At 47.4% G+C, this 27,629-nt stretch overlaps 2 protein-coding genes across 4 annotated transcripts in view; both read right to left on the bottom strand.

The window, feature by feature from the left end:
• NDUFA2 (NADH:ubiquinone oxidoreductase subunit A2) overlaps positions 1–27,629 on the bottom strand; it is a 346,452-nt gene that overhangs the window by 281,445 nt on the left and 37,378 nt on the right. The gene's annotated exons all lie outside the window — the stretch shown is intronic.
• On the bottom strand, positions 1,540–27,629 carry UBE2D2 (ubiquitin conjugating enzyme E2 D2). The gene is made up of 7 exons (XM_061456549.1): positions 27,209–27,629; positions 17,962–18,025; positions 13,067–13,098; positions 12,898–12,975; positions 12,704–12,809; positions 4,300–4,393; positions 1,540–2,417 (listed from the first exon to the last, which is right to left on the bottom strand). Exons 1-7 carry the CDS (start codon positions 27,230–27,232, stop codon positions 2,372–2,374), a joined length of 444 nt encoding a protein of 147 aa, XP_061312533.1. The 5' UTR covers positions 27,233–27,629; the 3' UTR covers positions 1,540–2,371.

Raw genomic sequence — 27,629 nt, 5'->3', positions numbered from 1 at the left:
CACTTGTCACTGCTCCCTCCTCTTTCCCTCCTTTGTATGCTCTGCTCTCCCCCAGGAAATGTCAACACCAAAACCCAGCCAAACCTGCCACAAAACCCACTCTTGGGTGACTGACTTGTGAGGCAGAAGAGGGGAATCATCAAAAAGCATGCTGCAGAGTTGGCAATCACCCCAACCCACCCTCTCTGTACTTCTCCAAGCAAGGACCTCATGACTCCATTGCAAAAACACTGGAACACAACTTCACCATGGCTGATGCACATTCTCCTCCTTGGTCAGGGAGGCTCTAGCAACAGCATTACCCTGCATGTTAACACAATTTAGTGACAGGCAAGGCCAGGGATGGTTAAGGGCTAACACAAACCCAAGATGCATTAGACTAGCTCATGCTCTAGTTGTTGTCAACAGGTTTTTATCCAGAGCCACAATTCAACAGGCCACAAGCTGTTTCTAAACCAGTAAAGCCAGCAACACACTGGGGCACAGCACAAGAGCACAGAGGGTTTACAACGATCCAGTTCCCAAGCTGACATTCCTGCACGCAGTATTCCTCCCCTCGAGCTGCCACCCCTACAGTGTCAACCAGCCAGGGAACATGGCCACATGCTCCATTTCTCTTCACTTGAAGCTCTGCTCCATCCCCACACATCAAAGCACACAGCTCCTGGGTGACTCTAGCTGTGAGAGGACTCCACCTGCTCACACCTACATCCAGCGCTGAGCACACGAGGCCATTGAGAGATGAGACAAGCGGAACAGAGTTAGACCAAAAGCAGTGGACATTTATTCCTTGTTTGTGCAAGTGTCAAGATGCATTTGGAAATGGGTGGGACAGACCCTTGTGGCTGGAGGGCTGGAGGCTACAGCCTCTCCTTCAGTCGATGGCTTTGTTCACAATTCTACTGTAAGAGGAAGGAGATCAACTTGCAGACTCACCTACTGTCACACCAACGTTGCTGCCAAATACACTTGTATACAAAGAAAACAAGTTCCAAACTACATTTCTTTTTCCACTAAAGTGAAGACTTTGTTCCAAAAAAAAAAAAAAAAGAAAAAAGACACATACAAGTACAGTTTCAAACTGAATGAACATTTGCAAATGTTTAGTGCAAAGTAATTCTGTAAAAGCTACATTTTTATGAAAGTTTGTGCTGATGTGTTTGGTAGGTTTTTTCTTTTTTACCCTTTTACATCCATTATTTTAGTTACATAAGGTTTCACTTACCTACAGTACATATGCATTGTGTTAGGTCCCATGCAAGTGGGAATAATACCATTAGGCTTTGTAAAATGTCACTCGTTCTCAGTTAGGGGAACTGCTGATTTGGTTTAACAGTCAAGGTTCCTGGCACAGGGCACATCCTGATCTCATGGAAGTGCTCAAGCTTACGTTTGTCTCATCCAGGTGCACATGGGGATCAAGCCAAGCTGCTTCGTGCCTTCAAACTCAACCATAGGTCAAAGCAAGAGGTTTAGAAATCCACCAGTTTGCTTTAAGCCTGTAACTGCTCTTAAAAGTAAAAGCCTATTCACACAAAGTTATATGTAATGACTGTAGTAATCAGTTTATTACACAGATTAATCATTCTTGAACGTACAAGCTCCAGGGGAGCAGTTGGGTCTTTAAATACACACAAGTTTGTCTGTCAAATGGATTTTTACCCTTACATCCAGAAAGACCTAAGCAGTTAAAAAACTTAAGAAAAAAAATAAGAGCTATTAGCTAGGTATTAACTGAGAAACCACATACAAACCAAAAGAAGTATGAAGGAAGGGAGAGAGTTGAAACAAATCAACATCACTTGATGCACTAATAGCTCCAATCCATTTAAATGGTGACCGGTTAAACTTAGACCTTAAACACAGGATGTGGGTACAGTTTCTCTCATTGGTCATAACATTTACCTAAGGTGTAGGTCCTTCAGAATAAAATGAATACAGAAACAGCTTCAAGTTCTTCACCTTGATTTTCATAACTTATGAGTTTAAAAGGATTCCACTTAAAATCCTTCACGGACCAGCAACACTGTCCCTAGAGATCTGAACTCCACCATCACTCTCCTGTCACATTTTACTACCCAATTTAAATCAAGAGGGAATGCTTTTAGGCTCACAAAGTTATGACTGAAGAACCAGCTTTTCACACACACACTTCTCTGCTAGGAGTCAATGTTGGTACGGGGAAATACAGTATTTCTATTTTGTTGTTCCAAGTATGTACAACACGCAGCACTGCTGTATCAGGTAAACATGTGCACAGGGGAAGATGAGGCGTGGGCTCATAGAAAGCAGTCAAATGGAAATCAAAAGGACTTTCTCTTTCAGAGTTCCCCTATCTTTATTTGTAGAGGTTATCCAATAATTTCTTTAATTACATCGCGTACTTCTGAGTCCATTCCCGAGCTATTCTGTTGTACCTGCATGTACAAAGAGAGGAGTTACTCAACAGAGCATGTGAACAGCATTCCAACTCTGCAATCTACACATGCCAAGAGCTTACACTCTCCAGCATAAATTCATAAGAGCAAACTAAACATCAGGCAAACAGGGGAAAGCAGAAAGCCCACAGTACTTCATGGAAAAGTAACCAGTCCCACTGACAACAGGGATAGGAGATGGTTGTGATTCCAGCCACAAAAGAGAGCTGAGTATCTTCAGGAAATCTTTACCTACACCTTCCCCAGCCCCCAGCCACTGCATTCCTGGGGATGCTATTACTGCAGGCACCTGGCACTCTTGGAAGAGAGATTAATATGTCCCACCTCATTCTTCTTTCCTCGGAAACTAAATCCCAGTTCCTGATACCTACTCAGCTGCCAAACCCCATCACAGCCTTGTTTCTTGCTAAATGTTGAATTTGGCCATTTTGATAGCTATCAGGATACACTGATTTATCCAACAGGATTTGGTTTTATTCTGAAAGCACAATATTTCCTAAATCACCTGTAGCTTTTCCACCCAAATGCCCTTTAGAGCCAGAGCCACTAGTAGAAGCAGCTCAGGATTCACATGTAAAACATCTAAAAGCAGTTGCGGTTAGCAGTACTGCTAAAAGCTTATTGCTGACAACAGAAGGCAAGGTGTTCTTATTCTTACACACCTTTTTATCCTGTTCTTTTGTACAGGATTTGTACAAAAAGCTTAAGAAAGAATAAGAAAAAGCAGAACTTAAGCAAGAAGTCTCCCAGCTATGTGCAGAGCTGGCTCTTGTGCTTAAAGAGCATTTTTTAGCTTAAAGAACCTGACGTACTTTAACAAATGCTCTTGCCTACATATCACTGTTCGGAGACTACTCAAGAAGCAAGTCCACTTGTGTTTAAGCACCAAATTTCCCTATTTGGGGGGCGGATGGGGAAGGAAAAAGGAAAAAGCCCTGCATACATTAAGTGCTGTCAGTCACTGTCAGCTGTGCCTCACAATACATACTGCTTCTCTTGCAGCTCTCATTAAAACCAGGCTGCATGAGCTCTTCTAACACTGCTTCTCAAGTATGCAGTAAGCAAGTTTGTGGATCATTTTCCCTTCCTTCCGTGTTCTCTGCAGATGATCATGCAGCTTCATAAAATAAACACTACTGATCAGAACTGGAAGGGAACAGCAAGGTGGAAATGTGTTTACAATGCTCAGGAAGCTGGTGCTTTCGAAGCGCTCATCAGCACTAGAGTTCTCTCTACTCTTGTTGTTTACTCCAGAGAAGCTCTGAGCCCTCCTACCCCACCTCTACACCATTTGTTCTTCCCTTGTGTTGTCAAATTAAGGCAAAATGGTATTTTTGTTCTTCCTTTGCCTGTATGATTCCATCACCAATAGCGACTGTGGAAATTCTCTCCACTGGAGTAACCTGCTCTCCCTCTGCTGGTTACGTGGCGTTACAGCAGGCAGGGAAAGCTCAGAGCTGGTCACATTCACCTCAAAGCTCCACATCAACCAGATTTGCATTGTTCACTTCCCATTTTCATTAAATCAAGCAAACCTGTAATCAACTGCTACAACGCTAATGAAAGACCATTGTGTGGAACAAAGATGCAGCAATAAAACCACACAAGTACAAGACCTCTACACCCTTCACTTCTGGCATATACACCTTTGTCCTACAACAATGCAGTGCTGTTAACGTATTAGTACTACAAGTCCCGGGGGGGGGAGAAAAACATCTCTAAAGAGACCACAGTTAGAGTGAAAAGGCAAACCAAAGTTCACACTCTTTTCCCAGAAGCAGGTCCTTTTAGATCCCCATTACTACTGAACTGCGGGTTCTGCTCTGTCACACGTCACGTGCTTTTTGGCTTCCATACTCACTTTTCTCTATCTGTTTTGTAGATCCGTGCAATCTCAGGCACTAAAGGATCATCTGGATTGGGATCACACAACAGAGAACAGATGGACAAAAGTACTAGGGAGAAAAAGAGAGAGATACTGAATTAGAGTTTAAGTGCAACCAAAGACACCTCCACAAGTCAGCCCATGCACTGGCTTTCCCTCTAGCAATTAGCATCATTTCAAATAGCCAAGGAGCAGTGATGTCACATACACAGCCAAGTGATTCTGAACAAAGATCCTTACCATTTTACCATGCAACTCTGCATGGTCATGAGTTTTTAGCTGTCACCACAACAGGTAACCTCCTGCACAGGTGTAGCTGAGTACAGCCTTAAATAACAAGGCAGAGGCTGAAAGCCTCCCCAGGAAACATCCTTGCTTTTGCACCTGAAATTCAGCCTCTCCCTAAACCACCTGTTAATGACCTGCAGAAACACCAAGAGACAAACAGCAACCAGGTTCAATGAGATGAAGGAGGCATGAGCTGCTCACAGCTACAAGAACACTCATCTTGCAGAGAATTAAAAGACTTTATCCAATTACTTTCTGAGCATAAGAAAGGTTGAGATGGATTAACTGTATTATAGTATTCCAAATGAATCAAGCAAGCATGGCTTACTGCACTCCTGCCAACCACCAAGCCCTGAACTTTCAAGTTTCACTATAAATATGTGCTGTCTGTATCCCAGAAGCCACATCCCGCTCGGCACAGCGTCAACCTTCCTCCATGTAAGGAGTCAGGAGGCTGCCTGCAAAGCCACAAATAGCACACGCACATTCCTGCGTTCACACCAAACTAAAGGCAGGAAGCTATAAGCTAAGCATATTGGGACAACACTCCACAAGGCACGTCAGGGACATCTTTGTCCCCCTCCAAGAAACGCCAAACATTCATTGTATTGATTAAAACAGGCTGAGAGAAAAGCAAACAGTGCCACTCCGTATGTGCCTCCACCACCAGCAGGAAGAGCAGAGCTGTCACAGAGCATCCTCCAAGCAAGTTGGAGATGACAGCAGTTCAAAGTTTGACGGCACTAAACAGAAATCTGCTCAACTTCCATTGCTTGCTACTGTGTTGCAGAGCAGGAGGCAGAGCTCTGTGCTGAAAGACAGCAGCTGACAATGAAAGAGAACAGCATCCATCCCAGAACTCTTTTGTGGGTTTTATGGTAGGTTAAAACAAGCCACAAACCAAAGCACAAACAGAGAGAAGGGGAAAAAGAAGTCTGGAATTCACTGGATGTGGAAATGGTTTTTAAAGTGGGACAAAAAGCAAGTTCCACCGTGCAGTGATGAGAGCACCCAGCACCCAGTTAGTTTGGTTTTCCAAAGGGTATTTTTCATGAAGAGTTCTGTAGTCCCTTCACTAATGAATTATCAACTTCATGTTAAAAGCTTCTAGAATAAGTTTAGTAATAAACTGTTCTTGATGTAAGTGAACATATTTCTTCTAGAATGAAGAACCTCCTCTTCCTCCTGTTCCTTTTTGTCCTGTACACTTGGGAGTTAAGAGCTTCATTATTCTCTACCATCCACTGACACCCAGACCATTTATTCAGCTATTTCTCAGAACACAGCTTCAGAGCGTGCAGACACTAATTTCGTGCTGCAGCATGTACAAGCCACTAGTCCTGCAGTGCTGGCCCTTAAAAGGGACAAAGCCTGTGTTAGTACCTGTAGCACTTCCCATCAGCTTCAGCATTGTCCTCCCTCCACATACACTGAGTAAAACTCGCATTAGCGTTCAGCAATAAGAATCTCTGTCCCATCGTACACCCAGCTACTGCCACACAGTTCAGCTTCAAAACTCTCATTTCTTCAGCTACTTCCCTGTAGCTCATTTCTTTATATTTGTCAGACTGCACTGCTCTGGTCACTGAAGCTTCTCCAGCTGGTAAGGAGAGTAAAACAGTTACCATCCATCCCCTCTTCAACAGAAACCACAGGAAACCCAGAGTGTTCTCCTCAGCTCTCCCTCAAGTTTTATCTTACCACAGTCCTTGAACAGCCAAGGACTCTTCTGAACAAGGTCATAGAATGGTTTACATCAGAAAGGACGTCAAGATCATCCAGTTCCAACCTCCTGCCATGCCACTGATCACCCTTAGAAGCAGAACTAAGCTGCAAGTCTGTCCGGTTCTCCCTGCCCTCCCCCACTACCATCTTGCCCGTTTCCGCATCACTCAACGTAGCTGCACGAGTTCCTCCTCATGCAGTTCCCATCAGCCTTACAAAACCCCAATATCTCCTCAAAGCACTAACCAGACAAGATAGTGGTCAGCTGTTGGTGCCCATGACCAAAAGCATGGGCACCAGGATAAGCAGGGCCTTGCTTTGTGTCCTCCAGAGCAGATGATGCTGCCCACAAACCAGTTTTGTCCAGCAAGATGCAAGTCTGCCTCAAACAGGGGAAGAAAGAGAGAGATAACCCCTGTTCTAGTCTTGCAGGTTTAGTTCTTGGTTTACAGGTATCAGTGTGAGTTTATCCTTGCTACCTGCTGGCCATTGAATAAAGATGCCACTGGTACTACTTACTAAAAGGCTGTGGTTTGTTAGAACTTAACCAGCAGCTAAACACCTCCTTTGATGAATTCTGTCAATCTAACCACTTCCAAAAACATTTCTAGATTTCATTCCTCAGCACTTCACTGATTTTGTAAGTAGAAATGGTGCCAGCAAATCTTCTGAGTCTTCATTAACCAAAAGACTTCTTCCCTGTGAGGGTGCTGAGGCACTGGCACAGGGCGCCCAGAGAAGCTGTGGCTGCCCCATCCCTGGTAGTGTTCAAGGCCAGGTTGGACACAGGGGCTTGGAGCAAGCTGCTCTAGTGGAAGGTGTCCCTGCCTGCGGCAGAAGGTTGGAACTAGATCAGCTTTAAGGTCCCTTCCAACACAAACCAGTCTGAGTCTGACTCTCCATCACCCTTGCTCTTACTTTCACATCTTTCCCTTTTTATCTGTATACCCTCAGCATGAAAAACATTCACTGAGTTATATAAACTGGTTTAATTTTAAAAGCCTGCTGAGCCCAGCTATTCGTCCAACTTATATTCAGGAAGTTTCTCTCTTGAGGATTCCCACCAGAGTGCTGCACATATACGTGTTATAGACCAACCAACACAAGCAGCCTCCAGACCACTACGAAAACCCCCTTAGAAGAAGGTAACTTACAGAGCTTAAGGAGCTCAGTGCCAGAGGAAAGAGGAAGTAATCCTTAATAATGTCAGCTGCATATAAGGAGTTCTTTGATGCATCACAGTAACTAAACAGTATGGAACAGAGTCACCAGACCACCACCTTCTGCATCAAGTATTACTGCAACTAATTCCGTTGCAAACCCTTGACATTTCCAAGTCAAATGACTCTAGCATTAGAAGATAATTAAAAAGTAGTTCACAAATCAAATCTTCTAACCACAGGATCAGGTTGGACAAGTCCCTGTGAGTACGTGATGTCGTTTTACACCTTGTCCTACTCATCCTGCATGGCCACTGGTGAAGCTGCTCCAGTGGCAGTAGTTTGACAACATCCCTTTGAGTCTCACTGAAGGGGCACAGCAGCATAAGCTTGCACTGTTCAGGATTTAAGTTTGAATTTTTATCAGTACTAGCAAAACAGGCAAGTTTCACTTCCCATGGGATCAAGTACAGTTATTTCTCTGCTCTTCAATGTCAATGTAGTCCAGACTGTTGGAAAATATTAAGCAGCTTAAAACTTTGTCAGCTGAAAGCTGCATTTCATTCCAAAACTTGGTTTTGCTTTGTTTTACTTCCCCACAATGCTGTCCTGGTTTAGGCTGGGATAGGGTTCATTTTCTTCTAGTAGCTGGTGCAGAGCTGTGTTGCGCCTTTAAGCCTGAGACTAATACTGATAACAGACCCATGTTTTAGTTGTGCTCAGTGGTGCTTACCCTGATCAAAGACTTTTTAGTGCCTCAAGCTGTGCCAGAGAGGAGGGGCACAAAAAGCCAGGAGGGAGCAGAGGCAGGACACCTGACCCGAACTAGCCAAAGGGATATTCCATACCACAGCACATCATGCCCAATACAAAAACTGGGGGGAGCTTATCCAGAAGGGCCAGATCGCTGCTTGGGTCAGGCTGGGTATCTGTCATAAGGTGGCAAATAATAATCATAGAATCCCAGACTGGTTTGGGTTGGAAGGGACCTTAAAGCTGATCCAGTTCCAAACCCTGCCATGGGGAGGGACACCTTCCACTAGAGCGGCTTGCTCCAAGCCCCTGTGTCCAACCTGGCCTTGAACACTGCCAGGGATGGGGCAGCCACAGCTTCTCTATGCCAGTGCCTCACCATATGATCAAAGTCTTGTACACTGCCATAGAACAGGTCAGATAAAACAGGGCCGTTATCAGTTCCTCACCACCATGGCAATATCAGTTCTCAGTACTGAGGCAGCACACCCTGCTGCTCTGTCCCAGGTGAATGATAAGTATTAGCCACTAAGTTCCTTCCATGGAGAGAAATTTGTCATGCCCCTGGAGATCAGGCCCCAGGCTCCAACAGACAGAGCTGGGCTTTTTGATCCCGCTCATCCAGCCACATTTCTGAATATGAAAGTAACAAGGTCTGTCAGCTCAGGTTTAATGGAGCATGGTACTCTGGAGATTATGAAACATCTCTGCTAGCATAGATCTGAGCTTTGGACACATCCCTGCTGCTGAGCAACTCTTAATTCTGTTTTCAAGACCTTATCCTGCTGTCCTACTTCTCACCCCAGCTGAGACTCCTCCTCTGCTAACCACCAGCAGACTGACAGCCAAGAGCCTCCCTATCGCAGTTCACTACCACTTACATCTCTATCCCTCAAAACCAGGAATCCTGACTCCTGGAAAGAGTCTCTGCCTTTACAACCACTGCTTTGGAGTTCCAGGCCCCAGACCCTTGAAGCTTTTGAGGCACAGAGGTGTCAAAGTACCAAACATGAAGCTTGTACCATTAAATCCGGACTGAACACAGCCCAGCAAGTTCAAGTGCTAAGGACCAAATGACTGGCTTTCAACTACAAACAGGCAAGATGCACCTGAGTAAACTCCAACAACTCCAGACCCTACTTGGGGAAAATCCTATTTCTTAATGACAGCCCCATTTCAAACTCTTCTAGCAATCTTATCTACTCCAACAGAAGTATACCTTTAAATCTGAGCAGGTTAAACTTCTTGCTTCACAGCAAACTGAATTCCTGCTAAGTCAGTTCAACAATCTGGTGACAAGAGAGTAAAGCTTTGCCCAGTGCATCATAAACTGGCTGAGGTTGGAAGGGTCTTCCAGAGATCATCCTGTCCAATCCCCCCCAGCTCAAGCAGAGTCAGCTTAAACAGACTGCCCATGACCATGCCCAGATGGCTTTTAAGTATCTCCAACGTGGGAGACCTCACAACCTCCCAAAGCAGCCTGTGCCAGTGCTCAGTGTTTTCTGATGCTCAGAGGGACCCTCCTGTGCGTGCCTATTATCTCTAGCTCTGTCACCCTGCACTGAGCAGTCTGGCTCTGTCATTCCTGCACCTTCAAGTATTCATATACATCAATAGGAACCCCTGAGCCTCTTCAGACTGAAGAGTCCCAGCTCTCTCAGCCTGTCCTCACAATGGGAGATGGTCCAGAATCTTCATGTTCATGACTCTTCACTGGCTCTCCCCACTATGTCTTGTTCTGGGGAGCCCAGCACCAGACACATGCTCAGGTACAGCCTCACCAGTGCCAAGCAGAGGGGAAGGATCACTTCCATCCATCTGCCAGCAATACTCCTCTAGTGCAGTCTCCTTTCCAGCAAGGACAACATCCCTGGGAAGCCACCCAAGCAGCTACATTGAAGTTGTAAGAGATGTGGACTACAAGAATTAAAGTTTCGCTCAGAGCCCTAACTCAGCACATGTGGAAAGACTGGTCCATGCTATGTGACAAAGCCATGCCAAGCAAGTTCAGTCAGGTTGCTGGGTACTTGAGAATTCCCACCCAGTATGTCTTGGTGAAGCCACTTTTAACACCTCTAATAGCAGCACCACAGAAAATTACCACTGCACTGGACATAGAAGTGGGGAGAAGTGGGGACAGGACAGCGTAAGTCAGCCTGATCTTTACTGAAGAACTACTTGAGTTCGGTGTTAACTCTTGCCAATCGACACACCAAAAGCAAAAGCAAGCTGGATTTCCCCCAAAATTGCTAACAGTTGTAATTGGGTTAAACCTCCTTATTCTCCTGTTAAAGGCAATGGGAATTTCCTATTTATGCAGACTTTGAGGTAACACGTTTAAGCCTACACATTCTGCTTAAGCTTTGGAGTTTAAATCAACCACCAAGGTGTAGTTAAGGCTGTATTTTGAGATTATTTATTCTCCACTAAGTATTCTTTAAGGAACACTTACTCCAGAATTAATACAAGGAAGTTAGCTATTCTACTGAGACTCCCAGTGCTTCAGAACCTGTTTCAACAGGCCTAGGAGGGACAAACATTGAGAGACAGAACAAGACCCCGAGATGTAGTCACCTCTAATACCCTGTCCAAGAGCTCTCCCTCTGTAAGCAACTTCACAAAGGGAAAGTTCCTTCTTTACTTAGTGGTCTGAAACAGAACTGCTCATATTGCCTAAGCTCAGGCCTGCAATACCTCTCCCAGCAAACAGGGCAGCTTCCCAAGCTAGAGCCTTTGGGAGCAACCCACTAACCTCCAGAGTAAGCAGCCAAGACCCCACCTTTACCACTTCACTGGGATGATGGAGTAGCACTAATGTGACTTCTCAGTCTTTCCACCAAGAAAGTAGCACTGTAATTTAAAAGGAAGTAGCACAGAAAGGCCACATTAATCCCACAGCTTACACCAAGAGGAAGATAAAAAGGAGTTCAAGGCAAAAAACAGGAGATGTTAAAAGCACATCCCAACTGTATCTGGGTTGCAGAATGAAATTTTAGACCTTCTTTGTGAGGGATGTACCATCCCTGGCAGTGTTCAAGGCCACACTGGACAGAGCTTGGAGCAACCTGCTATAGTGGAAGGTGTCCATACCCGTGTGGCAGGGGGTTGGAACTGGATGAGCTTTAAGGTCACTTCCAACCCAAACTATTGTAGGATTAAAGCTAACAGCCATTCATAGGCAGTCCCTTGATGCCCTTAACTAGCCTCTGAAGTTCTTACCCCATCTTCCAACTCTAATTCCAGTCTTCCCTTATCTTCAAACATGCCTATTTAGTCATTTCAGCCTCTCTAAAACATGACTACAAGCATCCAACTATGGCACTCTAACGAATCATACAGCAATTTACCCAAAAAACAATGGATGCCAGGACTTAGTACTAACTTAATGCTTCTAACAGTAGCCAGTACCTGACAGGAAGCACTTGTAAGGAAAGCTGTATTACCCTGGCAATCGGTCCCCCTTTTCTGACACCACTTCTTTAGCTCTTTCAACTCACAGTAAAGACTTTCAGAGCTTCATGCACAAGCAGATTCACTGACATCAGACTACTCAATCTTTTGCCTTTCCATTTATTTCTATAAATTGAAGCCTTTAGCTAGACAGGGAAGGCTGGAACATCCATGAGCTCAGTAAAAGGGAGCTAGTTATGATGTCCAAGACAGGGGCATCAGGAGCCATCTGTCTGAACCAAGAAGTCTCCAGGAACATCATATGTGGCTGGAGAGAAGAATTACAAGCAACAGGACAGCCTCACAGGGCTGGGACACCAAGACGAATATGCTACAATTAAATGTGATAACTGCAGTATTTGATTACAAAGACACTGTGAAGCTATGAAGTATGCTCAAGTTGTGAAGCTATGAAATGCTCAAGATATGGTCCATGCAGAGATCCAAAACTAGTGCTCAATAGCCACGGCTTGAGCTACAGTTTCAACAGCCAGAAAAATCAGTAAAATGCAAAGGTCTTCTTTCTAGGCGTTTAAAGCTTCCTATTCACATCACACATGAATACTGATCTAAGAGGCAAAGGATGGATTCCAGTGCCCCACAGGCTAACAGAGCTCACAGGGACCAAGATGTTTTCAGTTGAATATTAAGACAGTGCAAGCTAGTTAAGTTTTAATGTGTGTTTTAGCAGTCCCTGTCATTGAAAGCTCTGTTAGAAAGTGACCAACATGGGTGTTCTGATGTTCCCCTTAAGATAACCAAGAACCAAGCAGCTTTAGTGTTTTTTTCAAAGCCACAGCTGTTTGCCTCCATCCTTTACTTGGTTTGCAGTCTTCCACTGACATAGGTCAGGTTTAATCTCTGGCTTTAAGCTAAGAGTGTTCAGAACCTGAGGTGAGGTGACAAGACTGTGGAACTCAGGAGACACGAACAGGTTTTTACATTCTAAATCCAAGTGAGTAAATCATTTCAGCAGAGTAAAATTCAATAAGTATTGGAAGTACCTTTTGAAATAGTTAGTGCTGGGGACCACTGTGATCGTAGAATATCAAGACAAATGCTGCCATTACTGTTAATATTTGGATGATAGATTCTTGTCGTAAATGCAACCTGCAGAAGAAGGAGAATTTCAGTGTAGGCTCACAAACATACATGACACCACACAGCAATAAATAGATTTCCAGCATAAGGCACTCACCTTAGGTGGTTTGAAGGGATAATCTGTTGGGAAGTGAATTGTCAAGAAGAATACTCCACCTTGATAGGGACTGTCATTCTGTTAGTGAGAAAGAATCATTGCAGGTTGAGGAGTTAGTACAAGAAGGCTCATCAGAAAGAGCTAGGAACATCAATTCTCTTATACTTACTGGTCCCATTATTGTAGCTTGCCAATGGAACACTGCAAAAGAGAAAGATTTACTTCAGTTTGGAGAAGCTCAAGTAATGAACTACTTTCTTCCAGACAAAGCAGCACAGAAAAGCCCATTTTAAAAACAAAGCCTTTTGAAAGGCTGCAGGAAGCAAGCCAGAGAATTAAACAGAGTGAAGTACCCAACGCTCCACAGACACTTGCTCCACACATTTTTGAGATTGCTGTGGTACCTCACACATGTGCCCTACAAAACAACCCCCTACAAAACACGTCCAGGCAGTGAAGAGTCAGCTTTCCGCCCTCAGAATTGTGAGTTCTGACTTGTAGTTTCCAATGAAACACCAGAATCAAAGCCATGTTCCTAACAACTGCCCTCTTGGAGCAAGCATGACCTCACACCTTTGCGAGGCAGGATGTCTCTTACACAGATCCAGAGTCAAATGGAAAGTTAGCCCAAGCTTCGTATGTACCATATGTACAGATATGGCCTAAACCAGTGGTATCTTGACTGAATCTTCAAGTTCAGCCTCCACAGAGGCCTCAAGATTTCATGAAAGCAGCAGGAAGCAATACAAGGCTTAAGAGAATTCAGGACTGATGGTCTCCACTCAACACTGGGGACCAGGTTTAAGCACTTCAGATTAAATGGACAAAAATCAAGTCTCACTCGTATGCATCTGTCCAAGAGAACATCTTAATGTGGTAATACAGAAGGTTCGTGGAGAATGTTGTTATGCTGCAGAACACAAGAAAAACAATCAAAGCTGTTAATCTGTATGAGGCACAGCAGGAAGTTCTTGGTGCTCTCCAAAGGCTCTAACATTAGCCTGCTCAAGGAGCACCAAAGTAATAGATGAGTTGTGAACTAGCACCATGGGAAGTTTCCCTCTGGGGAACCGTACACAAGACTCCAGTTGTTGCAAGGTGAGTCTTCAAGCCACAGAGTTGCAGCTCTGTATTTAACTTGCAACTGGTGTCTACAGCATCCAGGACTGCCTTGGCCAAAAGTAACTCTGGCCCTGAGTGGCACTGCTTGTTCTACTTGAGCATGAGCAGGCTGTAATTACAAGTGATACAGGCATAATATACATACTCCCATAAATGGGAGTGATCTCATACAAGGAAGGGAGGAAAAACAGAACAGGAACAGCCCTGCTGAGGCAAGGAGAGAAGAGCATTTGGTTAGAACAGGAGGTTTGGTACAAAGGGTACTGCAGCTGGTGACATCAGGTAGCTCCTGAGAAACTTCCTTCTACAGTCAGGAAATCAAGGCAGAGGGTCACGGAGAAGAGAAGGCACTGGGAAGATCTTAGAGCAGCTCCCAGTGCCTAAGGGGGCTACAAAAAAGCTGCAGAGGGGCTTTGGACAAGGACCTGTAGTGACAGGACAAGGGGAATGGCTTTAACCTGCCAGAAGGGAGACTGAGATGAGCTCTTAGGCAGAAGTTCTTCCCTGTGAGGGTGCTGAGGCGCTGGCATAGGGTGCCCAGAGAAGCTGTGGCTGCCCCATCCCTGGCAGTGTTCAAGGCCAGGTTGGACACAGGGGCTTGGAGCAAGCTGCTCTAGTGGAAGGTGTCCCTGCCCATGGCAGGTGGCTGAAACTGGATGAGCTTTAAGGTCCCTTTAACCCAAACCATTCTGGGGTTCTATGTGCTCCTATGTAGTGTTCACCCATGTTAAAAAGGGTTCAGACAGCTTCACAGTAAGTTCCCACCACCTGCAGCAGGACAGTGAGAAACCCAAGAGGACACAGGGGCAGCAGAAACCCAGCAGTGAAGGTTGTGGCTAGTCACAGGAAAACCACCAGGAATTTCACAGGCATCAGCAGATGCTGCAAGATTCACAAAGCACAGGACCTTAACCTGCACAGCCCTGCACCCTGAGAAACCAGTATAACCAACTACTGCCTAAAACCCAAGGAGCAGCCAGAAAGAAAAACGCATTCACAGTGAATCTTAGCATCTTACAAGCCAGAAGTGTGGTTTGTTTGGATTCCCCCCTCAGCTCCACTCCAGACTCAAGGGAAGTGCCTGTCTAACCTCAGCTTTAGATGCTCTGAACATCCAGGACAAGTGTGATGTGCTCTGAACCCAGAGGGCTGGCATTCTGACCAGGCAGGTGAGGCACAGGGACTCTGAAAAGGTACCTTTCTGTTGCTGCCTCTGTTATCCACTGCCACACACCCAGTGCTGTGCTCAGCAATCAAAGTCTTTCATTAGAGATCCTTCAGAAAGGTGGCATGAGGAAGAGAATTGAATATTGCTTTAAAGCCTTCTGAATCCTGCAGTAACTTTTCATTATAAGCATTCAGCAACCTATGTTACCACTTCTTCCACCAGACAAGCTCTGTCTCCATCACCTCTGAGAAGTCCTTAGAAACCGCACAGTTTTACCATGGCACAAAGGACACTTGCCCCATACTGGCTCTACAACTTGGTCTTTTCTCTTCCATGAATCTATCAGCTTCTTTGAAATACTATCTGGAAAGCAGAACTAAGCTGCGCAGTAACCAGAAGCAGTCTGACACTACTGCTAAAACTCTCGAAGCCAAACACAGCTTCTACCTCTCAGTCCTGTCTGCACTCCTTTCAGTACTCTCATTCTCAGGTTTCAAGTGCCTTTTTTAACCTATCCTAGGTATCTATAGAAAAGTGCACATTTCTGTAACACTTTAGCACTTCTGAAGAGTTCAGAAATGACTCAAAGATCTTGGCAGCTTTTTTCTTTTAGAAAATACCAGAGCTTAGAGCTCTCTGTGCTTAGTTAGAGGGTTTTCCTATTTAAATATCCCCTCTTCATGAGCCCAGATTCTTCACCAACAGCACACTTGTCAGAGAGCCCACATCACACAGCAAGTTCTATGCATCCCAGCCAAAGCTTCCAAGTGTTCTTAAGGAGCCTTTTCTACACAGCAGCGCTGCTATGAGAAAGAGCATAAACATATTCCAATATCTGAAGGGGGCCTACAAGGATGCTACAGAGGGACTCTTCAGAAACTGTAGCAACAGGACAAGGGGAATGGCTTTAACCTGCCAGAAGGGAGACTGAGATGAGCTCTTAGGCAGAAGCTCTTCCCTGTGAGGATGCTGAGGCGCTGGCACAGGGTGCCCAGAGAAGCTGTGGCTGCCCCATTCCTGGCAGTGTTCAAGGCCAGGGTGGACACAGGGGCTTGCAGCAAGCTGCTCTAGTGGAAGGTGTCCCTGCCTATGGCAGGGATTGGGAACTGGATGAGCTTTAAGGTCCCTTCCAACCCAAACCAGTCTGGGATTCTATGACTCCCTGATCTCAGGCATTTTATGCATTAAGTACCAATGCAAGTACCTGAATCCACCTTATCGCTCATGGTCAAGTTATAAAGCACAGAATGAATTACAAGTGTTCTGCCTCACTGCAAGCATCCCACTGATCTTGCTCACTTAAGCTATGACCAAGAGTTTAATGCTGCTATAAAAAGTAGTTCACCAGAAAGTGCAAGATCCTGGTTAATGTGGAGGAGAGCACAGAGCTTGCAAAGCCACTGCACTTTAAAGGCCTCTCACAGAAAACTACCATAAAGCACAAGGCAGCAATTAAGTTGCCTTACTCACAGCTCATCAAAGCTGAGTGGTGCACATCACCTACAACTAACACTAAGGAGCATCCATATAAACACTATTAAGTCAAGTCTTGCCCTCCTCCCTAGGAAAAAAAAAAACCACACATGTACAAGGTGTCCCTGCCCACGGCAGGGGGTTGGAACAAGATGATCTTAAGGTTCTTTACAACGCAAACCATTCTGTGATTCTAAGATGACAGCAGACCTTGCCATAAAAGTGAGTTAAAAGAAGTCAGGGTAGGACTTTAAAGCAGGAAAAAACTCCAAAGAAACCAAAACACTATTATGCTTTCACACAGATCCTCAGCTTCAAAGGGACAGAACAACTTCAAATCGTACACCAGGGGATTACAGGAACAGCCAGGTATGGTCCCAGGCTACCCTTACATGGAAGCTGGCAGGACCAACTGAGCTGAGCACAGATCTCGCACATAACAGCACTGTGTGCTTTAGGAAGTACAGGTGGAGCCTCCCCATCTCATACCCAAGCAGCTGTGTCCAAACCAAAGCAGGATTTGGCAGTGTTCAAGACCAGGTTGGACAAGGCTTGGAGCAACCTGCTCTAGTGGAAGGTGTCCTTGCCCATGGCAGGGGGTTGGAACTGTATCAGCTTTAAGGTCCCTTCCAACACAAGCCAGTCTGGGATCCTGCAGTGCAGACATCCTGATTCTTCTTATGGAGAAAGCCATGAATAAAATTGCAAATTGAGTGAAAACCTGGCTAAAAATTAATAAATTAATCTAACACTTCATGAGTTAAGCTGTAATTTACTTTTTCCTGCCATTCACATTTTAACCTCTTACAAACAAGGGCTGCATGTAACCCTCTTACAACACAGTGTTAACTCCTTGTAAAATACAGTTAACCCTGACCTTGCTGTGGTAGCAGCTAGTGCTAGGAGTAGATTGTTTTACTTCTACAGGATGTTGACTACACCACATCCAGTTCAGACACCAAAGTAGCTCAGAAGCTGTGTGCAGCTGGTTGGGCCCCAGAGCTACTGAAGTGCAGTAACCACATCCTGTGAGTGCCAGAATAGTTAATTCTAAAGGTGTAATTTAAGGTGTTCTCAGTGCACAGAGTTCTCAATTAATAACACAGGAGTAACACATACCTCCAGTGATACACAGGAAGGTGTTAGATACAGAAGAGGAATACAGTTAAGATTAGTATGTGGAGTGGGATGTAGTACTTTAAAAAAAAGCAACAGTAGGGTTCTCCTTGCTCAGGAACTGGACATCCCATCTTAGAAGGGGGAAGACAGAGCCAGCAGGTTGCTGACAGCAACATACTTACTGTCATCACCAACAGGCCCTGCTGAACACTGTGCTGGAGGATCACGTGCCAGGTCATTCAACTCCTGAAAAACACAACAGATGTTAGCAATAAAGCAGCTACTGGTGGCGCTCCTGCTCATGACCATGAAGCTCACAATGGTGAGTTTCCTGAAACCACGAAACTAATAGCCCAGGAAGCAAAGGTGCATCTTAAACCCGTGTAATACATTTGGTACGTGCCTCAGTTATCTCTCCAAGATTCCACACAATATTAAGTCACAACAATCCTTATCAAGCCATAGGGTCTGTCAGGTTTGCTTTCACTGAAAGAAGAACTTACAAGATCCCACTATTCCCAAGGTGTTACATATCCTACAATCTCTAAGAGCGAAGATGGCCTCAATCCAACACCTCAGCATCAGCCTGATTTTATCCCCTGCCCTGGAACAGCTCTAGGGTGGCTCCAGCTCATGAACAGATGATCTCTGGGAGTTCCAGCTTCTAATTCCCAAGAATTGGGAGGTCACCACTAACCAAGCCCTCTTCTGTCACAAGACAGGAACACTGCCCCACAGCAAACAGGTAACCTCAGGATTTCCCCCTCAGTATACACTCCCCTAAACTGTCTTGCAATAGAGATAAAGCTCCCCATGCCATCACTACTGCAGAGCAGACACAGCTTGGGTTTGCTCTCAGCAGCTCCCAGCTTCTGAGAAGCCCACCTGAAAGCCTCCTGACTTGACCCCAGACTGCTGAAGCTTGCCTCATGCTCCTCCCAGGGCTGACCCAAGTAAAGCTTGCTCCCACACTTCACGGTTCAGCATGGACCTGGACAGGAGCAGACATTAAGCATGCAGCACCTGCTGAAGAGCCTCCTGAATGTGAAGAGCACTTTCAGATACACTCCAAAGAAGGAAAGTTCTTGGGAGTTGTCAGTTATACATGGCAATTCAGAGTAGCCAACATTAGCTAAATAGGATCCCCTCTTTACCTCCTGGTTGCAAGTACATGGTAGCATTGAGATCACTCACAGCCTCTCACTCCCCACCACCACCAGCACACTTCACCCACTGCCCACTTCTGATTTACCTCCAGAACATTAAATAGACTGAGTATCACCCTCAGCAACAGAACGCCCTCCACCCAGAGAAGTGCATGTGCTACAGAAGCTTTTAGTCAGTGCCAGTCTTAAAACCACACAGCAGCAGCCAGGCCTGTGCTGTGCTTCAGCAGGCCAAGAGACAGCCCATGCAGCCAGGGCAGCAAAGGAACCAGCACCCACTGACACAAGCAGCCAGCACCTGAAGGCCACACATCCCCTTCATGGGGAGTCAAGGTATGGCCACACAGAATTAGGTGAGTATCCACATGCATCAATGTGGAAACATGGGTATGAAAACAAAAGCAGGAATAGCCCTGCTCCTTCTGAAGGTGTAGATAGTACAGTCCCCTTCCAAATGCAACCGACTCCAATCTTCCGGAAAAAAACAACTTAATGCTACAGTACTCAAAGCTCCAAACACAGCTATAAAACCACATCTAAACCTCCCTTCCTTACCTGTTCTCAATCCCTTCACTCCTGTTTTATGCATAAAAACACTAGACTCAGGAATACAACTAAACCTACATTTTCCATGCAGGATCACAACTTACTATGGATTATGTTTAAGAACCCAGCAGGGCCCTTCCCTACTACCAGCTGTTGGAACACACAGCCCCAAAGCTGCCCTGACACCCTCCATCCCACTGCTCCACCAGCCCAGATGACACAACACACCTTCAGTGGTACCCAAGCTAAGTCTCACAACTGCAGCCACAGTAACAATGAAGTTCAGGCAATAGCAGACTTGTTTCTCATCAAAATACTATTTCTCTCTCTTCACTTACAGTTAGAAGGAATACCTTGGTTTTCTGTGGCTGCATACGACAGCTCCCTGGGAAGAGATGACTTACAAACTCGCACCACTTGTCTCAGTGACACTGCACTCACCTGAGGCTGCATTTCAGGTTCTGCTCTATAAATTCAGAGAGTGTATTCCCAGCTTTAAGCTCCTCACATTGGAGAAGTTTAGCAACAACCCTCAATTCCAGGCCCTGCAATACAAACCCCCTTGGTTTTGGTAGAAACCAGCAACCTGGGTGACAACGTAATGGTTTAACCAGCACGAGGCACCTCTGGAGCGCAGGTACCAACCACAGCAGTGCCTCTACACACCCAAGAGATGAGCACATCACTGGAGCTCTTGCAGGGCACAGATGACAGCTTTAAGGAGCTGCTCATATGCTCACTCACCTGTCAGACCTGCAGAGCCAGGTTTCAGAGCAGGAATGGTAACTGTACAGACCCAGGCACAAATGCAGAGGAGCAGCTGGTGCTGCAGCACAGTGCCAAACTCTTGTATCTGACAAAGAGGGCATTTTGCCTTTTGGAAACTCCTGTGCAGCTTTCAAGGTCCTGCAAGCACAACACCAGAACTGGCAAGGTCTTTGCTTCCAGAACTTGCTGGGGGACACTGAGACAAGCCAGTTTGTAACTCACAACAACTAACCCCACAGAAAAACAAGAACTCAGAATATGTTGAGGAGTCAATGACTTTGGTATCATCTACAAACCAGCCGTAAGACATTAGGCAGAAGTTCTTCCCTGTGAGGGTGCTGAGGCGCTGGCACAGGATGCCCAGAGAACCTGTAGCTACCCCATCCCTGGCACTGTTTAAGGCCAGGTTGGACAGGGCTTGGAGCAACCTGTTCTAGTGGAAGGTATCCCTGCCCATGGCAGAGGGGTGGAACTGGATGAGCTTTAAGGCCCCTTCCAATCCAAACCAGGCTGATTCTATGATTACTACATGAATCAGATCCGAAGCTGCAAGGCCTGTGCTCTGGTCAATGATCAAGTCTGATCTTGACAACACCGATTTTAAGCCAAGGCCTGAAGAAAGCCACAGCTGGTTCCATCCAGGACAGCTTCAGAGCCTTAAGCACATGCAGAAGACTTTGCTTTAGGAACTTAAAAGCAAAGACTCAAGTGGCCTTTAGCTGAAGTCTGTTTGAGCTCTCAGGTCCCAGGAGGTGACCTCACCATAAGGCTGCAAAGCCAACCTACAGAGCTCACCATTTCTGCCACCTCCTCTACAGCAAATCACCCTTGTGCTGAGCCACTGCTGCACATCATAGCATGAACTCGATCCATCTCACAGTTCAAAATATGTGTTAGTTCCTCAGCAAAAATGAGGAAGTGGAAGCAAAGCAAAGGTCAGGGTGTCTCACCCCAAGGCCAAGCTGAGTGAAACCACCATCACACCCATGAACCAGTACACTGAATGCTACATAATTCACACAAACTGCTAGTTAGGTCTAAAAGCAGGTTTAATTGTGTTCCTAAGTTCCTAACAAAACAAACTCCTACACAAGGCTTCCAGGAAAGCCTTTTCCTGGAATCTCATTTGGCAAACACAAAGAAGGGGGGAAACTGCATTGAGAGCAGCCTTAAGAAAAAGGACTTGGAGATGCTGGGTGATGAGAAGCTCCCCATGACCCAGCTTCAGTGTGCACTTGAGCTCAGAACTCCCCCACCATGTGCTGGGCTGCACTCCCAAAGTGTGAGCTCTGGCAAGCATGAGAATGGTTGAGCATGAGCATGATTCCCAGATCATGCCACAGACCCCCTCATGAAAGGCATCTGTGAGGCCTCAAGGGCACAGAGGATAGCCAGTGCCACATCTCACCCAGACCCACATCACCCTCTCCCAGCAGCACCTCCCAACAGCCAGCACATGGCATTCAAATTGTACCTTGCTCAGGTACATGCACAAGAAGTTTTTAAAGCACATGAAACACAAATATTTGAAGTCCTACTTTAAATGTTAACCCTGCACGCATTTCAGGTTATAATCAAGCTGTAATTAAGTTTTAATTGTAAACTGCAAAGCCATTTGTTGAAGAAGCTCGTTCATTCCTCCAGACAACAATTCTCCCCCATCTAACATACTCCTGGAAAAGAGCTGCTCTGGCCAGAAGATAAGGACTGGTTTTAAGGATTAATGAATGCTAATACAGCCTTCAGAAAGAATAACTAATGTAACTGGCAACCACCAGGCAGCCTACTGAGCAAATAAAACATCAGCACCCTTTAGTAGTCAGTGGCAGCAATGCTGGGAGACAGTAGAGACCCCAGACAAAGTCCTGCACACCAGCTGAGCACCTCCAAAGAGCCAGACATTATCCAAAGGCCTTCCAGCTTAGGCTCCACAGTCTTCCATCCCTACTCCAGCTTGAACTGGTTTCAAAGTGTAATTTCGTCAGGGACCACATCATTAGCTTGATTATAAGCCTGATCTTTGCCTCAGGTTGCAGCTGTAAGTGAAACAAGCTTTTAATCTGACTTCAAGTTTATCTGCCTGAAGGCCCTGACCCCCTCCTGTGAAGTGCTGCGTTACAAAATGAGGACTTCACAAACCAAAAAGGAGCTTCCAGACACTTAGCTATGAACTGACAGCAGCTCTCAACAGAGCAGTGCCAAGCAACATGGAATCTAGGCCTTGAACCCACCACACATTCCACTCTACTTGCCAAGCTCACACCAAGGTCACACCACCCACAGGTGCTCTCCTGGTCTACAGGACTCATGTGATTCCAGAGCATCTGCATTCTAAGGCTCCTATCCCTGTGAGCAGAAGCATTTGAGTCTCCATAAAGACATTAATCCTTTCCCCTTTGACAAAATCTGCTTTTTCAATGCTTGAAATCCACTGAGTGACTTCTTTCAGGATTCTACAGAAGTCAAGGATAGAAGGTAAGTGAGCAGCACAGGAAGAGTCAAACTGCATGAAGTACAATAAGCAAGGTACAGGTTAGAAACAAGCTCTGCTGCAACTGTCACCTTTCACTTTTGCTCTGTTAAAGCCTGAACAGCAGGAAGAGCTAAGTGTAACTTCCACCTGGAGCAGAATCAGAGTTATCAAATGCTTTGGCTGGCCAAGAGAAGCTCCACTAATACTCTGTGTACTAGGGACACAGAAGAAATTGGACACAGATGGGCTGCGCTGGCAGCTCCCCGAACACAGCAAGAAGCCGGAACGGAAGCACCACATTGTTCCCCCTGGCTACTGTAAAGCTACAGGCACAGAAACACCACCCTGCTCGGCACAGGTAACACACATACCATCACCAGCACTGCTCAACCTACCAAACACCCTGACACAGCCCAGCCAGGGGCAGGGCTTGGATAAAGTGATGCTATAGCATCTCAGGTCAAACAGCTCTGGGATACAAGCAAGTCCATCATCTCCTGCAGTGAACAAGGACTTCTGTGGAATATACAGTTCAGTTCTGCAAAGCACTACCTGCTGTTTGGGTCTCTACATTATAAACCACCATTCCTCTGCTGCAAGTAAGGATTTTACTTCAGCAGGGCAGCAGCACAACTTCCCATGTCCTATTCCCTCTTGCTGTATAGGCTAGAGGAGAATGGATGGAGCAGCCTCGAGAAGAACATGGGGATTTGGCTGAGAAGCTCCCCATGACCCAGCTTCAGTGAACACTTGAGCCCAGAACCCCACCGTGTGCTGGGCTGCACCCCCCCCAGAGGGTGAGCAGCAGTCGAGGGAGGGGATCCTGCTCCTCTGCTGTGCTCTTGGGAGATCCCCCCTGCAGTCCTGATCCAGCTCTGGGGCAACAGCACAAGAGGGATGTGGAGCTGCTGGAGCGAGTCCAGAGGAGGCCACAGAGATGCTGCGAGGGCTGGTGCAGCTCTGCTCTGGAGCCAGGCTGAGAGAGCTGGGCTGGCTCAGCCTGGACAAGAGAAGGCTCCTTAAGGGGAGGAGACCTTAGAGCAGCTCCAGTGCCTGAAGGGTGCCTACAAGAAACCTGGAGAGGGGCTTTGGACAAGGGCCTGTAGGGACAGGCCAAGGGGAATGGCTTTAACCTGCCAGAGGGGAGATTGAGATGAGCTTCTTAGGTAGAAGTTCTTCCCTGTGAGGGTGCTGAGGTGCTGGCACAAGGTGCCCAGAGAAGCTGTGGCTGCCCCATCCCTGGCAGTGTTCAAGGCCAGGCTGGACACAGGGACTTGGAGCAAGCTGCTCCAGTGGAAGATGTCCCTGCTCGTGGCAGAGTGTTAGAGCCGGATGAGCTTTAAGGTCCCTTCCAACACAAACCAGCCTGGGATTCCAGATTTCTGTCAGGTCCACCAATTTCCTACTGGGCAGCTCATAGGAGACAGTGAACTCAGATTTTACTTGCTCTCTCATTCAGAGATCTCCCAGGAGTGCCCCAGTTACCCACTGTAACTGTGGCATATCACACCAGGTAATGCATTTGCTAAGGATAAGCCACATACATGGGGATGTGCTGAACCCAAATTGTTTCAGCCCAAATCCTGAAATGGAAGCCACTGGCTATGGTCCTCCAGTATCACACCCATCCTGCCCCCGCATAGCTTCTCATGGCACTTCTTATAACAGATATCCATCAAAATAGATCATTATGTATAAAAGTAACAATGAAGCTGTCCTTCACTGTTACCCCCACACTTGTGGCTGGTGTCATTACTTACACCCCAAACATTTCTCACAAGACAAGAGTCCCAAGCTTGACACCTGCAAACCAGGAAGTGCCCGAGCTGACTGCTGGAATGCTGCAGTGAATAACACAAGCAGCATCGCAACATCAGACCTCAAGTCTTGAGCTTTTGGAGCATCTGCTTAAAGAACAGCTGCTGCTTCACGTGGACATGTCTTGAGTCTCTGGACAACCCCAAGAGCAACCAGACACACGGGGACAGACCACAGGGCTCCTGCACACACCCCAAATACCACTTACAGCCACCAAGAACTCCTTGTCCTGCCCCTCTTCCTGCCCAGGAGAGTTCAACATGCAGGGGGCCATTTCAGGTAACACTGTATTAAATGTTTACTCTTAAGATTTTCTGCTTGTTTCCAAGTTCTCATCCCTGTCTTATCCAAGGACACAGAGTTGGGAGAAAACCTCACAGTCCATGGCCAAGCATGAAACCCAAACTGCCCCAGCACAAGAGGCAGTGGCAAGCTTGAGACCTGAACAAGGTTGACAATACCCTCTTACAGTGCCTGAGCAGCAACTTTCCTTCCCATTGCTTCTTTGTGCTCAAGTCTACCGGGATTATTTCCACTCCATCCACATTTTGCAGGCTTTTGTTCCCCCCTCAAGGTACAACAGCAAAGGTCAGACACTCCCCATTCCCCTGTTGTCCTGGCAGGGCTGGTCACTCCACACAGACACCAGAACAAAAACAAGAGGATACTAACCTCTCCATAGGCTTAAAATAGCTGGAGTGTAAACAGGGAGTGATCCCCACTGAAGCAGTTAACAGGCACCCACAGCAGCTCAAATTAAGAGTGCTCCTTCTAGCCTGTAGCTTAACTCCCGTCTAACTGGTAAAGCACCAGAGTAAGTGGGTTTATTTCCTTTCACGTACTTGATTGGATATGTTGCCTATAGCCTCATCACCTCCTCAACAGCCACCACACTTACTCCACTGAAACACTTGGGACTTTGCAGGGCTCCATATACACAACTGCTTTGGCAACGCTCTCGCTACTTCCCAAGGCTCTAAGCACTCTCCAAACCTCATACAGTTCCCATTATCCCTGAGGATCCTTCATCTCTCACAAGCAGCACACAACCACAGTCCACAAGAAGCCAATGGTAACAAAGACTCGACACATTCAGCTTCTCTCTTGTTCAAAGCCACAGACTAGAAACAAAAGTGATTCAAGAGTGTTGAATGCTGAACACCAGCATGCACTAAATTCTACTAAAGCAGCATTCCTGCTTCCCAATAGAAGCAGGACCCTCCCCACTAAATCCTCACACTACCCATGCATCCCCCCCACTCCCCCTCAGCCAAACTGATCCCCCTTCAGCAGTCACTGCAGTGTACTGAGTATCACTGATTACCAGTGTTTCAAACAAGCAATACTCAGAGCACAACTTCCTTACATAACCCACTACCACACGCTCATCTGGAAACTCCAGTACACAAAAACAATACTCCAAATCCTCCCTTCCCACCTCTACCTACTCCTCAAGGAAACACAAGCCTTCAAGCTCTCCTATTTTCTTCTCCACCTCAGCTTTGAGTCAGAATGAGACACGAAGCTTCACAGAAACGTCAAGATAACCTACAGGCAAAGCAAAGAGGTTAACACACAGTCCAACACTGCACACAGGGCAAAACAGAGCTACCACACTGATCTTACACATCAAGTACTGGATTCGCATCTGGTTCTAGTCCAAAACCAGATTTACACAGCAATGGAGACCAGAAACCCTCTGACTAGGCTGATGGCTACACCTGAGCCTGAGAGGGAGACTCCAAACAGACAGCTACACGTTTAGTGAAGAAGAGGATATAAATTCCCTGCCTGACTCACCAAGGCAATGGAAGTGTACTGCAATAACCCTCTTTTGCCAGGTAGGAGACAGAACGATGATGGAGCAAAGTACAGTTTTCAGTCCTCAAGGGGCTCAGCAGCAGTACTGTCCTGAGAGAGGCAGACACTAACCAACACCCTCCTGCTCCGGGAGCAAGCACCTCGCCTGCCTCTCCCTATGAGCCTCCAGCTGACTCCGGCTATAGAGCAGCACCGGCTCCATTGAACACCAAACCGCACCGCTGCGACCGGCGGTGACAAGCTCTGCGCTCCCCGAGGAGGGAAGAGAAGGCCCTTCCACCGCGGAGCTCCCGCCCCGGCCACGCCAGAACATGCAGCGCGGGCGGGTTCCCGCTTCCCGGGCTCCTCCTCCGCTGTCCCCACGCGTGTCCCGCTCCCCGCACCGACACCCCCCCACCCGCTTCCCCCTCGCCGCAGCAGCTGCCGGCGGCCGCTGCCCACCCCCAGGCCCCGCCACCGGCGCCCCCTCGCGGCCCCAGGCCCGGGGGCCACGTTGCTTCGGAAGGGCCCGACCGCGGCCTCTCGGCGACTGGGGCGGGAGTGAGGCGAGCCCCGGGGCAAGGCCCCGAGAGAGCTGGGGGGGAGGGAGGGGGGGGACCCCGCACAACGCCCCCCGGGCCCACAGCGCTGACGGGAGCCGGGCGCTCCCCCCCTCCATCAGGCAGGCCCGACGGGTCCCCGCGCCTCTGGGGGAGGGCCCGGCCTGGCCTTTCCCCCGCCACCAGCTCATCCTGCGGGCCCGGGGCGACTGCGGCGGCCGTGCCGGGTTATGTAAGGCGGACGCGGGTGCGGGCGCGGTGCGGGCGGCGGCGGGGCCCAGCCCGGCCCTCCTCTTACCTTGTGGATTCTCTTCAGCGCCATTGTGTGCGCGAGGCGGCGAGGAGGGGCGGGCGGGGAGGGGGCAGCCGCGGGGACTATTTTCCGAGGGGGAGGGGGGGAAGGAGGAGCGCGGAGGTGGCGCGGATGAAGAAAAGAGAGGGGGAAAGAGGAGGAGGGAAAGGGGGGAGGGGAAGGAAAAAGAGAAGGGGGGGAAGGGAAGGAGGGGGAAGGGGCCCCCCCGGAGGCGGCGGCGGGCGGGGGCCTGCGGCGGCCGGGGCTGGCGCGCTGCTCCCTGGCCGCTGCGCTGGAGCTCGGTGCCGCAGCTCCTACCGCATCCCTCCGCCGACCCTTTATGCGCTGGCGCCTCCTCTCTGGCCTTCCGCGTATCACTCCGCCGCGGCGCACCGACCCCCGCCGCTCTTTGCTGCTGCTCGTCGAC

The sequence above is a fragment of the Pezoporus flaviventris genome, unplaced genomic scaffold (genome assembly GCF_033815535.1).
Source record: "Pezoporus flaviventris isolate CSIRO_AGI_PZ_B2104156 unplaced genomic scaffold, CSIRO_AGI_Pfla_v1 ptg000023l, whole genome shotgun sequence".
Classification (NCBI taxonomy): domain Eukaryota; kingdom Metazoa; phylum Chordata; class Aves; order Psittaciformes; family Psittacidae; genus Pezoporus; species Pezoporus flaviventris.
This window is presented reverse-complemented; position numbering and strand designations above follow the sequence as displayed.